Source organism: Lagenorhynchus albirostris, chromosome 1 (genome assembly GCF_949774975.1).
Source record: "Lagenorhynchus albirostris chromosome 1, mLagAlb1.1, whole genome shotgun sequence".
Taxonomy (NCBI): domain Eukaryota; kingdom Metazoa; phylum Chordata; class Mammalia; order Artiodactyla; family Delphinidae; genus Lagenorhynchus; species Lagenorhynchus albirostris.
The window spans coordinates 5,585,153-5,605,078 of NC_083095.1; the positions used below are offsets into that span (position 1 = coordinate 5,585,153).

The window sequence follows — 19,926 nt, forward strand, 5'->3', positions numbered from 1 at the left end:
AACATTGATTTGAACTATTTTAGTAAAAGGAGTAACAGAAGATTGTGATAGTGTATACTTTGCGCTAGATAAATAAAGGCTCTTGCAAGCCTCTGGTGGGTACGCAGTGCTCATTTGTTTTGGGTGATGGGGCCCCTCAGGGTGGATGGTGGGGGCCGCCGACTGCTGCTCCATGGCCTCTAGTCATAGGCCAGAAATGCAAAGCATTTCAAATCCAAACCCTGGTCTAACCCAGGACCCTGTCTATTGGAGGGACACTGACAGTTCCAAACCAGCTTGAAATTCAACTGCTTCCTCCCAAGAAAGCCCACGCAGGCACTGGACGTGGGAGGCTGCCCCATGAGGGTACTGCCCAGGGAGGGGCTTGGGTCTGGCCGGTGGCCAGGCCTCTCCTGGGCAGCGTTCCTCCACTGCCTGTTGCTTGGCCCCCAGGGTCCAGAAGGAGAACATCTGCTTCTGGGCTGCAAACCCAGGGGCTGCTAAGGCTTGGAGCCCCACCTCGTGCCCGTAACAAACAAAGGCGTCATTTCAGAACTGATTTTATTTGGGTAACTGACTGAAGGAGTCTCATTTGTAACCAAGATGGAATTCACAGTATGTTGTTACATTCACACTTAAAAAATATATCTCTATGTACAGGAATTTGCAAATTGATGTAAACATACATTACTTCCAAGTACATTTCTCCCCTTCTTCCTGGAGGAAAAAGAATAGAGCCATCCAGCAAGTCAACCCCTTCAAAATAACTTAAACGCAAAGGATATAAGTATCTCTAAATCAAAAATGTGGTTCAATTGACCTACACGTGTCATGGGAGAGAACATCATGGAATGACAGCAATGACAACAGCTTGACTTCAGATGGAACCGGACTATTTAAAATGGAGTTTCCAGGAAAAATAGGCACTGATTTCTAGAAGGAAATTCACTCCTTACTGAAGCTATTTATTGAGCCAATATGGCTGGTTAACATTCTCACTAGTGTAAAGTAACTCAGCGCAGGACTCGCGGACGACGCTGGTTGAGACCAAACGCACAGTCGGGTCACAACCGGCTCTGCCTGGGCTCCAGTGAGAGCTGCTGTCCCCACTCCCCAGATGTGGAGGACCACCCCAATTTCACCTTGGGGGTCCGGTCCATTTCTTCCCATACTACAACTGTGTAGCATTATACAAGGTACCCTGCGGCTTACCCACTTAAACTACTTTTCAAGTTAATTAGAAAAACTTTTCTTTAAAAAACAAAGGAAGAAAGAAGGGCGCCAGGTTACCTCATCCAGGCTGCCCGCCCCAGCCCCCCGACTGGAGGCATGCCAGGTGGCGGGATGGGTGGGGGCACAGGCGGCTGCCCTCCAGGGGGCACAGCTGGAGGCGGGTAGCTAGCCGGTGGCAGGCCCAGGCCTGGAGGAGGGTGAGGGGGCACTGCGTGGGTGGGCGGCATGCGGGGGGGTGGCGGCGGGAAATTGGGGTTGTAGGTGGGCGGGGGGGGCGGGTAGCCAGGGGCGGGGGGAGGGATGGCGGGTGGCGGGAAGGAGGCTGGCGGCGGTGGCACGGGCGGCGGGGGCGGGTTTGGGGGGTAGACGTGGGGGTGATAGGGCAGGTGAGCCGGCGGGCCATAGGCGGGGGGCAGAGCCCCGTAGGAGGGGCCCTCGGTCTTCATCATGGACTGGAGGCTCTGGTAGCCCTCTCCGGACATGTAGGAGCTGCTGGTAGACATGCCGGTGATGTAGCTGGAGGGCGGCGGGGGCGGGGGCCGGTGAGGCAGTGGTGGAGGCTGGTGCACCGGGGCCGGGTGGGCCGGAGGGGGGATCTGGACTTTGGGGAGGTCGCCGGCTTCCACGGGGCCTGGCGGCTCAGCCTCGCCCAAGGCGGCTGCAAGGGGTGGCTTCCGGTCTGCAGAAGGGAGACAGGCCACTGCCAGCTCTGGAACGGCTCCCGGCAGGGCGCCCCTGGGGGCTGCGCGTGTAGGGGGGACCCACCAACTCCCTCGGGGCAGGGAAGCCCCCCCGCAACCCCGACAGCTCACGGCCACCCCGGGGGTTCCTGGCCCTGTCACAGCACCGTGGGCCGTCTTCCAGGAGCGGCAAGCAGCTGTCACCTTTGTGGCCAGACAGCACAGCCTGCGCCCGTGTCCCGAAGCCAGCGGCTCATGTGCTGTCACGCAGGCCCTGCACCTCGCCTCCAGCCACTCTGGGTGTTCCCTCCCCGCTCCCCAGCGCACCAGGCACGGGCAGTCCCGGGGGCGCATGGAGTCCCTTCCGCCCAGACCCCCAGCCCTCTTTCTAGTACAAACGTGCGCGGGGCCCCTTCTTTCTGCCCGTCTTGCCTCCAGAGGCTGTGAGCCCAGGGCCAGGATGCAGCACCGTCTGCGGGCGGCACTGGCATTTGGCAGGACGCCTGAGAGGTGGTCACACGAGTGACGTGGCGTTAAACACGCGCCGGGACGGCCCCTGACACCCCAACGACCCACGTGAGCGGCATTCTGGCCCGTGCCCTGTGTGGCGGGGGCACCGCTCCCCGCCCCGGTTCCCTGGCGGCCAGCAGCTGACTGGAAGAGCTGAAGCCCCCAGAAGCTCAGAGGTCGCTGGAGTGTCTCCCACCTTCCGGCACACACCCTAACTCCTGCCTTCTCTAGTTGGACACTTCACCTTCCAAAGTGCCGCCACAGCTGAAGAATGCAAGTTCTTTACCACCTTTCTCCTCTATTTTTAATGCCGCTGAGGAAGCGTCCCAGTTCACTGTGTGCCTGTGAAGGCCTTTTCACTCTATTCTCCACATGACTCCATGAACAACTGCTTACTCTCCAAAGGGTACTGAGGAGACGCCCTGCCAACGGGAAGCCGACGCGAGAGCCTGGAGTCTAAGGTCGACAGCGATCTGCCCAGATCTCGACAATGTTCCTAAGTTGCAGGGCTTTGTTTTCCTAAAACTGATTCTAAAGTCATTTATCCTCCACCATTTCTGGATGCGAGAGGTCAGAGAATATTCAGATATACTTAGAATTCACATCCTCAAGCTATCTGGTTGTAAAAAAAACCAATTTTTTGAAAAATCCTAGGTCATTAACGTCTCTCTAAATTTCTGAAGTTCTTCTATAAATCCTCCCCAGGATTTCCCAAGTGTGCCCTTCAAAAAGGCAGCGAGAAAAGCTGGCCCTCCCAGCTGCCTGCAGGCAACACTTACCTGGAGGTGGATGGGCTGGAGGCAATGGAGGGTGAGGGGGCTCAATTTTAGGAATTTTAGGTGGTGGTGGTTCTGAAAAGAAAAAGTAGATTAAAAAGCTACTCTTCATATAGAGTAAGTATGTCAGAGAGAGCGAGAGAGGAGAAAAAGAAAAATGCACTGTTAAGGAATTTTCTGGGGGAAAAGGCTGATATGACCAAGGCTTGAAGGGAAGCTGAGGAAGGCACCAGCTAAACCATCCTTTTAAAAGAACAAAACAAATGAAACAAATACATCCCCCCTCCAGCTCCTGCCACCCCACGCCTCTCACCTCCTTCCAAAAGTAAAAACCCTCTCGCTTCTTACAGTCCGCCAGCCCATTTTCCACCTCTGCCCAACTTCCTCCTGACCACTTAAGACGAGCCCTCCAATGACATGAGAGCAGCAGACTGCATCTCAGTTACCAAGGGGTACCCGTCAGGGTCCTCACTAACACACAGAGCACCGAGAAAGGCCCCAAGTGCTCCCAGAAGAAGCCGGCACCTTTTATCTCTTGTCTAGGCACACTTAAGTTTGTTTTCTCTCTCACAAATGTTTGCTCCTAGTTATAGCAGCACACCTGAACTGGCGTCGGTAGAGACTTGGAGGCTGGCGAATGGACAGAAAAGCAAGGTAGTTGGGACCGCTTGGGGCAGAGGACAGAGCCCATCCTTTAGGGTTGAGCGGCTGCATGTAACCAGCATCCTCACTGACAATCCTAAGTCGCCAAGACAGGCTACGCCACATCCAGCACCTTCCGTTTGTGACGGTACTGGGTGCGTGCACACTACCAGAAAAGAATGCCATCTTTTCGCTTGTATGGTTTGGTTCTTTCTTCCTGAAACTCACTTTATTCTGGCTCGTACGCGGCTCTGCTCTGCTTCTGCTCTGGCACTGCTCAACGTTCTTGGCTTCCTGTGTCCCAGACACAGGCTGGGTTCAAGGTCCAGGGACATCCCTCTCTCTATTCTCTTCCTCAGAGACCAAATCCCCCGTCTCTAGGCAGAGGAGCTGCAGATCTATGCCTCTGCCTTCCATCTCTCCTCCCAAACCGTGGAGCAGGCTCCTGGGCCCTGTCCCGAGACCGAGCAGCCCACCCCTCTCACGCAGGCGCCCCCCTCCAGCCCCTCCCACAGACGGCTGAGCTGAGGTCATCTAGGTCAGTGCTGTCCGACAGAAATATAAGGAGAGCCACACAGGCAATTTTACATCTTCTAGTAGCCACGCTGAAAAGTACAAAGAGGTGAAATTAATTTTAATACGGTCTTTGATTCAACCTGGTATTATCAAGAATTTTGTCATCTTAATGTGGAATCAATGTAGAATTTTATTAATGAGATTTTTAATGTTCTTTTCTCTAACTCTTAGAGATCCGTGTGTCTTCTGCACTGAGGGCACGTGGTGTTTTTGGAGTAGGCCACATGTCAAGCGCTCAGCAGCCCTCTGCAACCCAGAGCACAGTGGGGTCCTGCTTCCAGGCCCCAAGGCACCCCCGACACCACGTCTCACTCTGGGGCTCGCAGGCTCCTCCCCATTCCCCACCCTCTTGCCATTACTGCTGCCAGGGGAACTCTCTCTACAGTGAACTCAGACCGTGCCATTCTCCTGCTCAAACGCCTCCACTGGCTCCCCTGCCTATGCAGAATCCACCCTCCACCAGGTGGGCGCTACCACCTGCTTCTAGCACATTTTCAGTCCTAGCAAAAGCTACTCCTTTTTAACCCTTCACAGTCCAGTAAGACTCCCCTCTCTGTTATCTCCCAAATTCTCCACCCCACTGTTCACTCTGCTCCTCTGCCTGAAGGCTCCACCCTGTCAGCCCTTGTTGCTCAAGGCAAGTCCCCCTCCAAGGCCACCCGGGCTCCTTTCTGCCTCTTGAAGACACAGCGCCAGCTCAGCTGACCCAACATCCACGCGGCACGGAGTGCAGCCCCCTCTTCTGTGTCTCGCACTTACTGTTTGCCCATCTGGAGCTAAAAAAACTCCCCTGTAATGAACTCATCATCCCCACAAAGATCCTGAGAAAAAGGAGCTTTACTGTAACTTGAAGATCTCACAATAGTTCAATAAATAATTCACTGGGTTCCTACCCTGGAACTAAGTGACAGAGAAACAGAAATGAGTAAACACGGTCTGCGCCAGCGCAGGGTTCAGTGCCACAGGCTGACCCGGCGACAAAACACTTCTGGTTTTCTCCTCTGTGATCTTTCAGGTTTTGCTCACACTTTGTTAGTTTCCAATACAGAAACAAGTTAATCAACTCTGGGCTCCACAAATATGGGGGAAAAAACGTGTTTAAAAGAAGCCTGCCCCCGTAAGCAGCAGGGCAGCACACCTACTGCGGCTCCGATCCTTTCTACCCATCGCTCTGCTGCTTGGTGCTCGGTCTGGGGGTGCCCGGGGCCCTTCACTCTGTCGACTGTGGTGGGCTTAACTAACCTCCAAAAATAAATGTTGCTGCAGCAGTTCGCCTACTTTCCTAATTATATTTTGATATACAGTCGGCCCTTCGCATCCGTGGACAGGGAGGGTGGACTACGAAACCCAAGCATCTGCGAGTTCTGGCATCCAAGGTGGGTCCTAGAGCCAATTCCCCGTGGATACCGAGGGATGACTTATGTTACCAAGCACATTTTTATTGCCACTAATTTTTTTTTCTGTATTGATACTGTTAAAGTACAATCCAAAAATATACAGTCAGGGAATACACAGAGAAGACAACGCAGCTAGCGTAAAGTTTTTGATGGGCTCTAACGTTAAATTTTAAGGCCAATCTAAATCTGAAAGGAAACAACTTTTGACTAAGAATTTAAAGTCTTGATAAACAACATATAACACTAAAAAACGAAACACAAGAACATAAAATTACCTGATGCTTTGCTCTCTTCTTTGGGAGAAACAACCTGTTACAAAAGAAAATACACAACTGTTAACCAAGGCCCTAGATGCAGTGAGGAAAAACTGATTATTCAGGCACTGAACAGAATCATAGCCAGAACGTGGACTCAGACAAAAATTAATTTTGGCTTGAACTTGCAGAGCAAACCATGGCACCTAACAGATCATTTCTGCCTCCTTCCTCTTCCCCTTTCAAATCAGACAGCAGGCAGAATTACTAACTTTTATGACTAGTGAGTTCTGAGCACTAAGTTTCATGCCCTCCATCGAGCTGTCTTAACCGTGGTGAGGGTGCTTGCTGACCGCCCCTATCCCGTGGGGCTTCCTTGGGGTCTGTGTCACAACGTACGGCTTCCTCCACTGGCGCGGCTGCTACCATGGGGAGAAACTTTTACAAGTTTAAAGACATGGGAGACACCTATTCCGGCAGTCAGTGTGCAGATGTGGAAACTACACCTGGGCACGTTTTGGGGCCCTGACACAGGCAGCAGCAGCTGGAGGAGGACAGAGCCGTCCTGGCTCCAAAAGGTACCTCTCCTCTGACCACGCCAGCTGTCAGGCTGCCTGTGGCCATACAGGCAGACGGGGAGGTGGATCGTGTCACTCCCTGCTTTTGGTGTTCCGTGTGCTGCCTCAGAAAGGGGAACACACACAGGTGGGGTGTCGCCACAGGAAGCCGGACGCACCCAGTGCCAACCTGGCGCACTCACCACGGCGCGCTTCGCCTGCCGGGGGGGACTAGGCTGCGGGGACGGTTTCTTGGGCTGCTGGGCCGGTGGTGGTGGCTGCGGCTGGGCTGGCTGCTGCGAGTCCTTCTGCGGGGGCTGGGGCAGCTCGGAGCCTTGAGCCGGCTGTGACTGTGGCACTTGTGGTGCTTGCGGTGTGGGCTGGAGAGGTGGGGGCTGCTGCAGCTGATGGGGCGTGTGATGAGGCATCTGTTGTTTCCCTTGTGAGTAAAGATCCAGGATTTGGTGGCAGATGTCTAAATGATAGGAAACAATTACATTTGCCACAAATTGATATTTTAAATAAAATTCTACCTAGAAAAAAACATACTCCCATTTCCCTTGCAGGTGCGATTCCCCTACAAGGGCCAATATGTGGCTGTCATATTTGTAATTCACCAATCCCTGGTGTGCACAGCACTGGTGTGCATTTTTAGTTCACCAAAACTATGTGTTTGGATAGAATGAACATTACATTAGAGAATTTAATTAAAGAATAGTTTGCATGGACTTGTTTGGGAGAATCCATTCTCGGGACTCATTCTTCCTCACAGGGAAGAATGATCTAATGTGGAACACCCTGCAGAAAGCTCAGCACGCCCCGTACCTTCCAAAACATCCACAGGGACGTCTTGCACAAACTGCTCCCACCATCTCCGGTACATGGGTTTGGAGGTCCATTCCTGTATTTCAAATTTGCACAAACGTCCCGCAAGATACATCACTGCCACTGCTATGATCTCTGGTTCCCACTGTAGTGACAAGGTCGTGCAGAGACTAGTTCAACAAGAAAAAGAGGTGACTTGACTTGGATGAGCAAACGTTTATGATTAACCCAATGCATGGAGATTAGATGCCATATCTAAATGTCAGTTTGCTTATTTTTCCCTATACATGATCAAATAGAGTATTATAAAGAAGCAAGTTTTTAGTCTTCTAAATGTACCGAGATAAGTTACTTTAACTATAGCTACTAATTTGTTCCTTAAAAAATCAGAATTCCAGCACATTCAGAAGTTGCTATGTTGGGCTTCCCTGGTGGCGCAGTGGTTGAGAGTCCGCCTGCCAATGCAGGGGACGCGGGTTTGTGCCCCGGTCCAGGAAGATCCCACATGCCACGGAGTGGCTGGGCCCATGAGCCATGGCCGCTGGGCCTGCGCGTCCGGAGCCTGTGCTCCGCAACGGGAGAGGCCACAACAGTGAGAGGCCCGCGTACCGCAAAAAAAAAAAAAAAATTGCTATGTCATGAAATACAAATGAAAATGCTTAAGTTCTTCAAACGGCTGGAACCCTAGCACTGAACCATCTCCTTACATGATGGCAACTCGCGGGCATTCTGTTCCCTATCCAGTACCTCCTTAGATCTCTCAGCTCCAAGAACATCAAGGCTCTAAAACCACTACAAGGAAGTATAAAGTTGCAAATATATAGTTTGCAATTTTGCAAAATGAAATGGATTTAAGTATATACTTGTCAAAATTCTCTGGTGTATTGTTTAGGACTTATGTTTCAAACCGGTGATAAGATTTCAGCATCCTATACCACCGTGATGTGGCAGGGTATCCCCTCTGCCGGGAAGCAGGTGACCTGGACTTTAACTCCAAGTCTGCCGTTAACTGGCTCCTTAAGCTGGGGCAAGTCAGTTTCCTGACTACAAAATAAGGGGTTTGGATTAGATGACACGTAAAGTCCCTACCTATTTTAAAACACCATAATTAAACCAACATTTGAACCCATGTACCTGTCGTTTACGAATGTCCAAGCCATTTGAACCAACTTTTGAATTTTGTTTTTATCACCTAGAAACGGGGAAGAAAAGGCAAATTAGTAATAGAAAGGAAAAAAAAAAAAGAATGAATGAGAAGCAACAAGTACTTATTTAAAGCCTACTGTGTGCTTAGCACCACCCCCAATACACAGCAAAGAGCTTCGGCCTGGGAAACAAGGACAAATGAGCAGGCCCAAGTCCCACCTCTGTTCTCTTTCTGCATGACCTACACTGAACCACCATTTATGGGAAACCTGGCTCCAAGCCTGATTTTATTAGGCTATTTAAAAAATCCTTACTCATTTTCCTGCCTCATATCACTTGACAACTGGATGACAGAATCTGTTTATACATAAAAGGAAACAGCGTTAACAGCTATAATATTGAATTGTCTGGCAAGCTATGGCCTAGGTACTTCACACACTGAACTTTCTGCTGTCCTCTTTTGAGAAGCGTAATCTGAGTATCATCAAATTATTATAAAGATCTGATTTCAGAATGAAAAAGTTCTCTTAACTTTTTTTTCTTACCTTTGAGCTGTTTCGCATACTTGAGTAGGAATTGGTACGGATGTTCCACCTGTAAATCAAACTTTATGGTCTGTAGTAAGATTCTCTCCAGAACCATTACTTCTTCCTAAAAATGAAATAACAAATGTTGAGACAGTAATTTCAATCACACGTCAGAAACAGCATTAAAAAAGTGAGCTTTCCTTTTATTCTCTCTTCAAGTTATATTTTAGCAACTATTTTTCATTCCTTTTCTCCTCTCTCCCACTCAGGCCTTTAACATGCTCACAGACAATGATAAATTCTGAAAAGAACTAAAAGTAGGAAGACAAAACAATCAGTTAATTTTTAAAACCTACTTGAAACAAAGTAAACATTCTTAGAAATGTTATTATTTTCCATACAGATGAGCCCCCTTTACAAAATAGACCTTTACTTTACAGATACTTTAGTTTCCTTCCAGACCTCCATTAAAAAAATGCAATCTTCCAGGCATTTACATTGAAAATTTTAAGCAAGAAAGATTATGACAGTGGCAGCTTCATGCAAACCTGGACAGTGAATTTTGTGTGTGTGTGTTTGTGTGTGAGAGAGAGAGACACAGAGAGAGAGAGAGAGAGAGAGAGAGAGAGAGAGAGAGAGAGAGAGACAGAGAGAATGGGGGAACATCATTTTTGTGTTTTAATCATTCATCTACCTGAAACAAGGTATCCCAATGTCATTTACTAAGTAAATTATCATTTTCTCTTCTATTAAGCCACATCCTGAACTGTCTATACACACACACACACATGCGCATACACACACAATCTTTTCTGTTCACTGCTCTGTTTGTCTACTTCTGTACCAGGATCAGAGATTTAACATTTGGAAGGGACAGTTCAATGATTATTCCTCTTTTAAAAACCTTTCTTGTTTTAGCCATGTTCCCCCCACCACCTGCATTTTAATATCATTTTATTTAGTATCATTCTAGGAAAAATGAAAGCTACTGATGTTCTGATTGGGAACTCACTGAATTTACAGAATAATTTAGGGAAATGGGCATTTTAAACTACACTGAATCTTCCTATCAAAAATTTATTTATGAAAATCTTCTTTTCAGTCCTTCAGTAGTTTTAAAGCCTCCCCGCCCCAACATGGTTTCCACAAATTTATTATAAGGTTTATTCCTGGATATATTATTTTACTGCTGCTACTGTAAATGGAATCTCTTCTTATTATGCTTTCTAATGTCCATAAACAACTTCTTGAATTCAACCTCTGTAGAGCCTGACTGTCCGAGCACTTACAATTTTACTTGATTGTAAAATACAATTAAGATGCTCTGTGTGGCAAGAACAATTACAATCACTTGTTTGAGTCGAAGAAGAAAGGGCCTTGGAGAGACTGACAATCTCATCATTAACAGCTGCATAAACCCGTTAACTCTGGGAAGAGAAGCCACGTAGATAACTGGCTTTCAGGTTAAAGTATGGCACCACACTTCACAGAATGTAGAGATGATTCTACCATGAGTGTTATTCCAAATGGCAGGGCAAGGTGAATGTCTTTCCACCCTTGTTTCCCAAGTGTTCTCTCAGGAAAGCGTCTTAAAATCTTAAGGTTTTCACACAGTATCAAAAAAAATCCCACTATCACTGTCCCCCCACCCCACTTTTGTTACCACCTGTTTTCCAGAAGTTTCAACATATCCCTTAAATTTAGAAACAATCTTTTACCAAGTGTCCAGACTGTAGCCCATATAGTATTACGAGACAGCCCAAGGCCTGGCCTCGCTTTGTGTTTCAAATACTCAATTAATGGAATAATTATAGGTCTGTGTGCCAACATGATTCCTCAGGGAACTTTCCCTCAGCCCCACACTTCCTGTCTGGAGCACCTGTCTAGGTTCCCAGATCGAATGCCCTCACCGCACCTTTCAATAACTTTTATAGCATTTATCACAACTCATAATCAGGTAGCTGGCTATCTGAATATTTGATTAAAATCTGTCCCACCACTCGACTGTAAAATCCATGAGAGCAAAAGCCAGGCCTGCTTTGCCACCTGTTCATGTCTAGTGCCTAATGCAGAGCCTGGAACAAATATTTGTTGAACACACGAGAAATTAATGTAACAGGGAGAAACCACAGAGTTAGGGCAAAGCTAAGTAAGACAAAAAAGTTGCACATGATTCAGGACCGTATTTTTTCTAATTGTTTACATTGCCGCCTCCCCCCAAACTTCCCTCCTCTCCTCTCCGGCGAGGAAAATGTCTTCCACAATGTCCTCACCGCTCCCAGATCCTGGGTTCCTTCCTTTGGCCCCGACACCCAGTCATGCCTGGGGAGACTGCACATGAGAGAGGGGAGGGCAGGCTGCAAAGCCCCTCTGCCCACCTGAGTCAGGCTGGCCTGGCTTAAAAGCCTCATTAGCATGGCTGTTGCCCTCTTCCTGACTTCTGGGCCCTGGAGCTGCAGAACTTCTGCCTCACTGTGCCTGGCCGGGATCTCGGTTTCCTGATGTGTTGGTACAGTGGGTAAAGGCTGAAAGCAGAAGGGGACTCCTCCAAAGGCGTCCTGGACAGAACACGCCAGCTGCTGCCACGTGCCCTTGCCCTGCGGTGCTTCCAGATCTTTGCGACTCCTTCTGCGTAACCACAGCTCATCAGCCACAAGGTCCCTCTGCCCCTGTGACCAAGACCTGACTAAAGCACAACACATTCCTACAACTGTCTCCCTGCTGTGTGAAAATCAAAAACCCACAGGCACTGGAAACATTATCTGATGCTACGTTACTTTTATAAAAGTACATTTTTGACCACTGTTAGTATGAATTCCTCATGGGCTCACATTTTTATAAACAGGTGAATGGATTTATAAAATAAGTTCAAGGGACAGAGTTATCCACACTGACATTACTTACAAATCACGACCACAGTATGTGCAAAAGCATTCTGGGCCTGTTACCTCCTGGAAGGCACACACGTTGCAGACACACACACAGATTCTGCTGGGTGGGGGAGGCCGACTACCGTGGGAGGCAGTACCAGCTGACTAGGAAAAACAGGGCTGTGGACGTGCTGAACGGCATCGTCTGGCTTAGTTTTGCTTTAACTGTGATTCTGAGTTTCTCCCCACATCCTTAGTTTGTCATTTATTCAACAAGTACCTGTTGAATGCCTACTCTATCTAGCCACTGCACTAGGTATCAGGCAAAACAGACAGGGTCTTAGCTCTCACAGATCTACAGTTGAGAAGAGGAATGTTCTTTGTGTGATTATCTGGTTAAAATCTATCCAATTGTGAGCTGTGACAAACATTATGAAGGCTAATTCGCAAGTGCTATAAGGGTTACAATGGGGGGACCTTGACAAGAACAGGGGAGGAGGAAAGCTGCCACTGACCCGAAAGTGGTCTCTTTAGAACATAATAAAATCATGTATACAATTATTTTACCATCATTTCCTGACATTAGCAGGGGTTGTGGGGAAGGGACAGGATGGATAGTATATCAACCTGGGTGTCTGCAAATGTTAATACCTTCCACCACTCTTGGGAAGCAAAAGACACACAGCACACGTAGACACACTTGTACATCCAGCATCTGTACATTCTGTCTTCCCAGAAGCCAGCTGGAGATGAACCCAAGAAGCCAAACTGCTTCTGGGCCTAGGAGTGCTAAGGGCCATGAGAGGACTTTGCTCACACATGTTCTATGTGCTACTGCCCCTAACGGGCTCACAACCCAGCATGGCACATTAGCAGATGCTACCTAAGTGTAGGCTACATTATCTTCCCTCCTTTCTCACAGAAGCAAGGAAGAATACCTTCTGCATAAGTCCTCTTAGGGACACAGGGGACTGGCAGATACAGGGCCACGGCCGTTGTCAACACAGGGAACTCTATCATAATGCTGTTGTGAGGAATCAAGGCCTGAAGGCAGGAAGTTATGACTCTTACCTTTGGGTCATCTCCAAACTGGCCAAATTGTACATCATTTAATAAACTCCGAGCTGTTTTGATGATATCTTTACATTTTTTTGGTGTTTCTTCTACTTTCCCAGCCAGAAAGAGACAACAAGCTCCTGTCACCTAAAAGGGAGACAAAAGCTCCTGAGACCCTGTTATCAAAGCTCACACAGAACAGAAAAAGCATTTTGGGCCTTCAAAACAAACTGGGCTCCCTCACTCTCCTGCCAGCTTCTTTCTCATTTGCAAACACCTGGACACTCTAAAATCTTGAAGGAAATGTCACATACAAATATTCCACCCGCCCCGCCATTTGGCTTCATAAATTATTTTAAATTTAGTTTTCTGAATAAAATGTCATGTAAACAAAGTAGCCACCAGAAAGGGAAAAAAGTCACAGAAACAAATTTTCTTTTCACATTGCAATCTTAAAGACACTGACTCCCTGACTGGGGCACCCAAATGCATGTCCTCTGGAATTCGCCTCTGCACCACTGCCCACGCTTTCTTTTTCCTTCCTCACGCTGCCTGGCTCCTGGTCCAGTTCCTACTCCACTGCGATCTTCTCACCACTCTACCTTCAGCTTTTCTTTGCCCGCTCGCTCCAGTCTCTCCTACATGCCCCTCCCTTCACAGAATCCTGATCACGTTAGACATCAGTGAGATCCTGTGCCGGGGTACAAAGCGGATCCTCACACGGTCTCCTTCCCCTAGAACGTCACAAATTAATGAGGAAGATGTGTACAAAACTAAGTAAAATCTTAGCAAAAGGAAGACCCCCAGCAGACTAACTTCCTGTTACATCTAATTCTTCTTCTTCATGAAACCCTTCCATCACTTCAGTTTACCTACTGAAGCCACAGTTCCCTAGTCTGGCATTCAAGGCCCACTACGGTCTGGTTCAGTCTACCTGGCACCCAGGGTCCCAGCATGCCCTTCCCGCCGACAGGCCTCCTGGCTGCCGCACAGGCCTCCGCCAGGCCTTGGCTCACGCTGCTTTCTGTAGGACTGCTGCTCTGTCCCATCTCAGCACGGGTAAGTCCTACTTACAGTCAAGGCTTAACCCAGTGCTGGCACCTCCTCCCCAGAATTTTCCTCGATCCCTCTATGATGTAGTTAATCTCTCCCTTGAATGCTACAGCCTTCCTTCTGTACCTCTCCTATGGCCTCACTCTCTACAGTGTGTTTTGTACCTGTCATACCATCTACCCTGGACTGAAAGCTACTTGAGGCAGACTCTCCCACAGAGCATAAGACAGTCCATGTCTTAAGGAGTAACTGAAGAATAACGGATATGGTATAAAGAACTTATGCAGTCTTGGCCTTTGTTGGCTCTCAACTGTAAGGCCAATTTTATCTTGGGAAAAGTAACAAGGAAGCAAATTTTCACACTAAGTACAATATGATTATGGTTCATATTGGACTAAATAAAAAACTTAAAAATACTTTAATACAGTTAATTGGGAAAAAAACAAATTTTAGGCTGTTTTTGTTTATATATAATATGTACCATACAAAAATAAATACTTTCTGGAAAATAAAATAGAAAGAGAGACTACAATCTGTCCACTAAACTGTGTGGAAGTAATAACATGTGATAGAAAATTATAATAAAATTCAAACACTTACATATCTTGGGAATTGCTTGAAGGAATGAAACATATAGAAGCGATGAAAATAAATTATTCCAGTTGCCAGGGTATCATAGTGTCTGTTGTTCTGGTTAAGGGTTTTGGCCAAGAATTTTTACAGGTTACGTCTTAGTTAAATGTGGAAAAAACAATAAAGACAAACAATAACAACAAGAGCAGTGGGAAAGCAAACACTACCAGTGGCAAAGCAGGCGAATGGGAATCTCCGGGTGTCGGAATTCTGGTACAAGCTGAAGTCTATGCTTTAGTAAGGCAGGGCTTCACTATCCTTTAGAAATACTTCAACTGAGGTCACTGGATGCTATTTTCCATCCTGGTGGCCACCTGCTCAAAGGCTAATTCTACACATTTAAATGATAAAAAGGAAATAGAAAATCCCTCAAGAGCCAAGCAAATCTGAAGCAACATTTAAATAAGAAAGCTAATTAAGAGCTGCTTTAGTCAGGGATGCTACTTGGTCTTTTGTCTATAGCATTTAATTTAATTTGTGGTGCTGGTGGGGAGTCTGTCTATCACAGGTCCCAGAATCAGGATACAGTCCCAAACGTGTGCCCACATCAAAGATGAACCGAGCCCCTTCTCGGCGGTAGCGGGCCTCAGTGGCCGGATCGAGTCCTTCTAGTTGAGAGGGTGTATGAGCCAAGTCTTTTTTATCCCAGTACCAACATGGTTTTGTGTGGTCCAGGTTTGCTGAGGTTACTGAAGGGCTTGAATTTTCCTTATTCTCCTTCATTTATTGAAGTAGACTTGTTCTTTCCAACAGACTTTCTGAAAATGTTAGAATCCTAAAAGAAAGAGAAGAAGCAGTAATGTTGGAAAGGGATACCTCACGTTAAATAATCCCAATCATTATAAACAGTCTACGATCACAGATTTGTACTTGATAAAAATTTTTCAATAGAAGAAGCACTACTGATTGGTAGTTAGAAGCCCAGGCGTACCTCCAAACACGAATTTAATACTTAAGTGACTCACAGTACGATAAATCCCAAATTTCATTGCTTAAAAGGAGGAGCTTTTCTGTCTCATTTCCTTCTGCCTTTTTTCACTAGGCCCACCTCCCTTATGCTGGTCTAGATTCTGTTCTTCAGTAAAACCCAGGTTGGTCCTAACCCCCCCAAAAGATTTATCCTCCAAAATTATCCATTTCTTCCATCCAGCATCCAGTCAAAATTTTCCCTTTTTTAGTTTACTTGATTTCATTTAGGTACTTTCACTTAGAAAAGCCACCAGACTGGATGAATTCATATCTGCACAAGCCACTGAACTGAGCAATGTAGATCGGGTGTGGGTGTAGTGATCTGGGGAGAAAGGATGGAGGGAGGTAGTCCACAAGGGAAAGAAGGAGTTCCTTTAAATTTTTCTTGCTTTCTCATCCTCTTCTCTTTCATTCAGAATGAAGAGATTCTCTAAAAGCTGTATGCTGAGAAAAGAAAACAAAAAATAAGGACTCTCACCTAGAGGCCATTATAATATGGAAATTGTTTGTAAACTGGATCAGAGAATAGACATTTTCATACAGGGCAGCAAAAGGGTTCTAAAAGAGGTAGCTAGAACCAGGTTGGTCTGGTTCAGCAAGAAAATAGCAGTTGGGCAGCCAGGCTCTGGGCCAGGGCCATCAGTTAATCTGGAAGCCTAACTTCTCCTGTGTGCTGCCTCATTTCTGGTGGGAAAGGTGACATGGAGGGCTGACCGCTCTCCTCCTTGCATCTGGGAGCTCTAAAGAGAAACGTTCCCTCCAACAGGAAGAATTAAGTACTACCTGGAGAAAAGTAATCTTCTTGAACTAATTTACACTCTGTGTGACTGAACTGGGCAACGGGTGGGGGCTGGGGGAGACCGGTTAACTAAAGCCTCAGTATGTATGAAGAGTTCCCAATCAGATGCTCAGTAAGAGTATGAAGAGCTGGGAGTTAGATGTCATACTAGATATATTTTCTCACCTATCAGATTGGCAAAAAGTCCAAAAGTTTGACAATATACTCTGTTGGCAAGGCCAGGGAGAAGCAGGTAATCTCTTACGTCGCTGGTGGGAGTACAAAGCGGAACCACTCTCACAGAGATTCGGAATTTGGCAATATCTAACGAAATTACATACACATTTGCTCCTGGATTTAGCAATTCCACTTCTAAGTATTTACTCTGACAATAAGATCACAATTATGAAACAACAAGTGCACAAGATCATTCAAAGTATTGTTTATAACAGCAAAAACTGTAAACAACGTGAAAGTCCATTAGGGCACTGGTTGAATAATATGGTACATTAACACAAATGCGTACCATGTAGCTATTAAAAAAGACTGAGAAAAATCTGTAAGTACTTGTATAAAGAAATTTCCAGGATCAGCAAGGTGCAGGAAAGCATACATAGCTATGTTAGTATCTAAGTAAGAAAAGCGGGGAAATACTAAGTAGAAATATCTATTCTTTTTTTCTTTTTTTTTGCGGTACGCGGGCCTCTCACTGTTGTGGCCTCTCCCCTTGCGGAGCACAGGCTCCGGACGCACAAGCTCAGCGGCCATGGCTCACGGGCCCAGCCACTCCGCGGCATGTGGGATCTTCCCGGACCGGGTCACGAACCCATGTCCCCTACATTGGCAGGCACACTCTCAACCACTGTGCCACCAGAGAAGCCCCACAACTGAGTTTTGATAAATTTAATAATTCCTGGCAAATTTACATCTTGTTAGTTTTGGTCTATAATTTCAGCCTTTAAGAACTCTTGAATCCTGAGTGCCATCTAACATACTGGCTAACTATCACTACAGGTTTTGAGTGCATTTATTAATTTGAGAAGCATGCCTCATATATTTAAAGTTGGTAATAAAAAAAAAAGTGCTAACCAGAGTAAGGGCAAGGCCAGAGCCCTGCAACTTATCGCTAAAGACCTCTCTTCAGGTTGACATCAACCCATTAATCAGCATTTGGGGTTTGGTAATTTGAACGGACATATATCCATCTAACTAGACCTTACCCAGTATACTTCTCTCTTGTGTCTATTAGGATAGGAAGAGGGATTATGTTCAGTGCCCTAAGGAAATCTAAATAGACTCATGTCTAGCAATCCCCCATCCACCACAAGTCTAGTAAACTTATAACAAAAGAAAACATGATTTGTGTCACCTGGTTTTCTTAAACTGAAGCTCTGTTGGTCTGAGGGTATGAGCCCTTTTTCCCAAGTACTTAGAAGCTCTCTTCTTGTTGTCCCAACAAGACTCTAAAACAGATTACTAATAAGCTCTAGCATCCAAAGCCACCCAATTGGTCTCTGCAAAAACTGACACATTTATCAGACTCCAGTCTTCTATCATTAACTGCACTTTTAAGATTCCTCAAAACCTATGAACAGTAATTTCACAATCTTATCTGCATGTATTTTGGTTTATCATTTATTTGACCCTGAAAATAGAATTAGATGTAATCCAATTAGATATTCTTTATAATCTCCTCAATTACCTTGAACTTAATCCTTCTTGATTTTGTCTTGACCTAGTTTTAGAGACAACAAAACATTTTTCCTTCTAGATACTTAGCAAACTCTCATTGCTTTCAAATATAATCTCCTGAAACGAACAATTTATTTTGTAAGCCAAAACTATGACCATTGTTTTTCTTTATGACGTTCAATTTTAGAAATGGCATTTAAGAGTTAACGATCTCATTAGCAAGTAAAATGTTTCTTTATTGCTTGTTGGTGTAAACTACGTTTTCAAAATGGAATGTTTAACATGCTTTATACAAGAATCAACTAATGTTTCTCAACAAAGCATCAAAAGATAATCAAAAGGAGACAAAAGTAAAAAAAAACAAAACTAAAATTAGACACCAACGGTAGTCACTCTGAAAAAACAAAGCAATCCTGGATAACTATTACATTCATAGTCAAGATTATTTAACAAGCAGGCATCTAAGAACACTAAGAATCTTAACCAAATGTCTATCAATACCGCAACTATTACCATCATCCATCCATTCATTCAGCAATGAAGACAGTTTACTATCTGTCAGGCAGTGCTCTAGGTGCTGAGGATATAAAGCTCCTTCGTGGAGCTTTCATTCTAGCAACATCATTCATACAAACCTTAACCAGCGCCAGAATTGCAAGGCAGTGTGCTAGGTATCTTTAACGATACACAAGAGATACACAAGCATTATCAAGTTTACCTTAAAAACATAAAACAGGCCATCTTCAACTAAATGCTGTGAGAAGCCGTTCCTAACGTCAGAAGATTTAGCGAAAGCTCCGTTTGACTGGCAAGCCAAATTTCGGGAGCGCTACCGACCATGCTTTGTGCGGGGAATAGTCTGAGAGCTTTTAGATATCCTCTTGCCTTACGCCTCAACCTTCTAAAGAACAATTCCTCTGGTAACAAACCAAACAACCCAGGAGAGGGTCGGTAAGCGTGATGTGTCGGCAAAAACGAAACTAACCGCGGAAGTGCCTTTTCCTCATTCCTAGTCCCACCCTTGTTACACGGGTCTTCAGATTCCGAAGTCAGAGTACCCCAGATGTGGAACGATACCCAAAGTCTCAGGCGTTACCAAGGTTGGGACCAACACACTGCGAAATAACCGGAAAGACGTGGGTAGTCTTCGGTTGGACCGCTGAGTGTGTGCGCGCCTAAGACCCCTGCCCTTTCTCCCCACCTTCCAGAAAGTCCCCGAACCCTAACCGCCCTTCACTTGGAGCGTCGCTACCTGCTCTACGGTCCGCGCCGGCCTCCCTGACCCGCTCCTGCGCCTCAGACCCTCTCCCGGAGCGCGTCTCGCGGCCCCGCTGTCGCCCGCTAACTTCGATCTGCACCCGGGGGGTAGCGGAGGGAGGCGGAAGCCGGAAAGAGAGACTCCGCCAGCGGATGGAGGCAGGTGGCCATACCCTAATCCGACCTCCAGGTACGCGGGACTTGAGTGGCGCTGCCCGCGGTCCGTCGGTCACTCACCCCTCGCCTCAGGCAAGCCCCTTAGCAACGTCTCTCCTTGTTGACTGCGGCCATCTTGGACGTGGAATGTCGGGAAATCTACGTCATCGCGCTGCGTCCGGGACTAGAAATAAGCGACCGGAGGGACGCCTGTCAACCAATGAGAAGAAAGTAGAGCTCTCAAACGTGGAACGAGCCGCCAGTCTTCTCCTGGCCCCTCCCCGCGGGTCAGCGGTCGCTGCGTGAGGGAGGAGGAGCCCACCAGAGGGCCCATCCCGTCGGAGAGAGGGAATTCGGGAG

General features: G+C 46.8%; 1 protein-coding gene across 1 annotated transcript; it reads right to left on the bottom strand.

The window, feature by feature from the left end:
• Positions 1-526: 526 nt before the first annotated feature.
• On the bottom strand, positions 527-19,841 carry CCNK (cyclin K). The gene is made up of 11 exons (XM_060163042.1): positions 19,648-19,841; positions 15,241-15,489; positions 14,682-14,763; positions 13,044-13,175; positions 9,121-9,226; positions 8,564-8,621; positions 7,430-7,599; positions 6,808-7,079; positions 6,069-6,102; positions 3,182-3,253; positions 527-1,891 (listed from the first exon to the last, which is right to left on the bottom strand). The coding sequence occupies exons 2-11, from the start codon at positions 15,435-15,437 to the stop codon at positions 1,266-1,268; spliced, it is 1,749 nt and encodes a 582-aa protein (XP_060019025.1). The 5' UTR covers positions 15,438-15,489; positions 19,648-19,841; the 3' UTR covers positions 527-1,265.
• Positions 19,842-19,926: the final 85 nt, after the last annotated feature.

Coding starts and splice junctions, on each gene's coding strand:
- CCNK (XM_060163042.1), bottom strand. CDS start 15,437: ATGAAGGAGAATAAGGAAAATTCAAGCCCTTCAGTAACCTCAGCAAAC. Junction 14,764..15,240: donor GTGGGCACACGTTTGGGACT/GTATCCTGATTC, acceptor CCAGAACAACAG/ACACTATGATACCCTGGCAA. Junction 13,176..14,681: donor TCAAGCAATTCCCAAGATAT/GTAAGTGTTTGA, acceptor TCTCCCTTTTAG/GTGACAGGAGCTTGTTGTCT.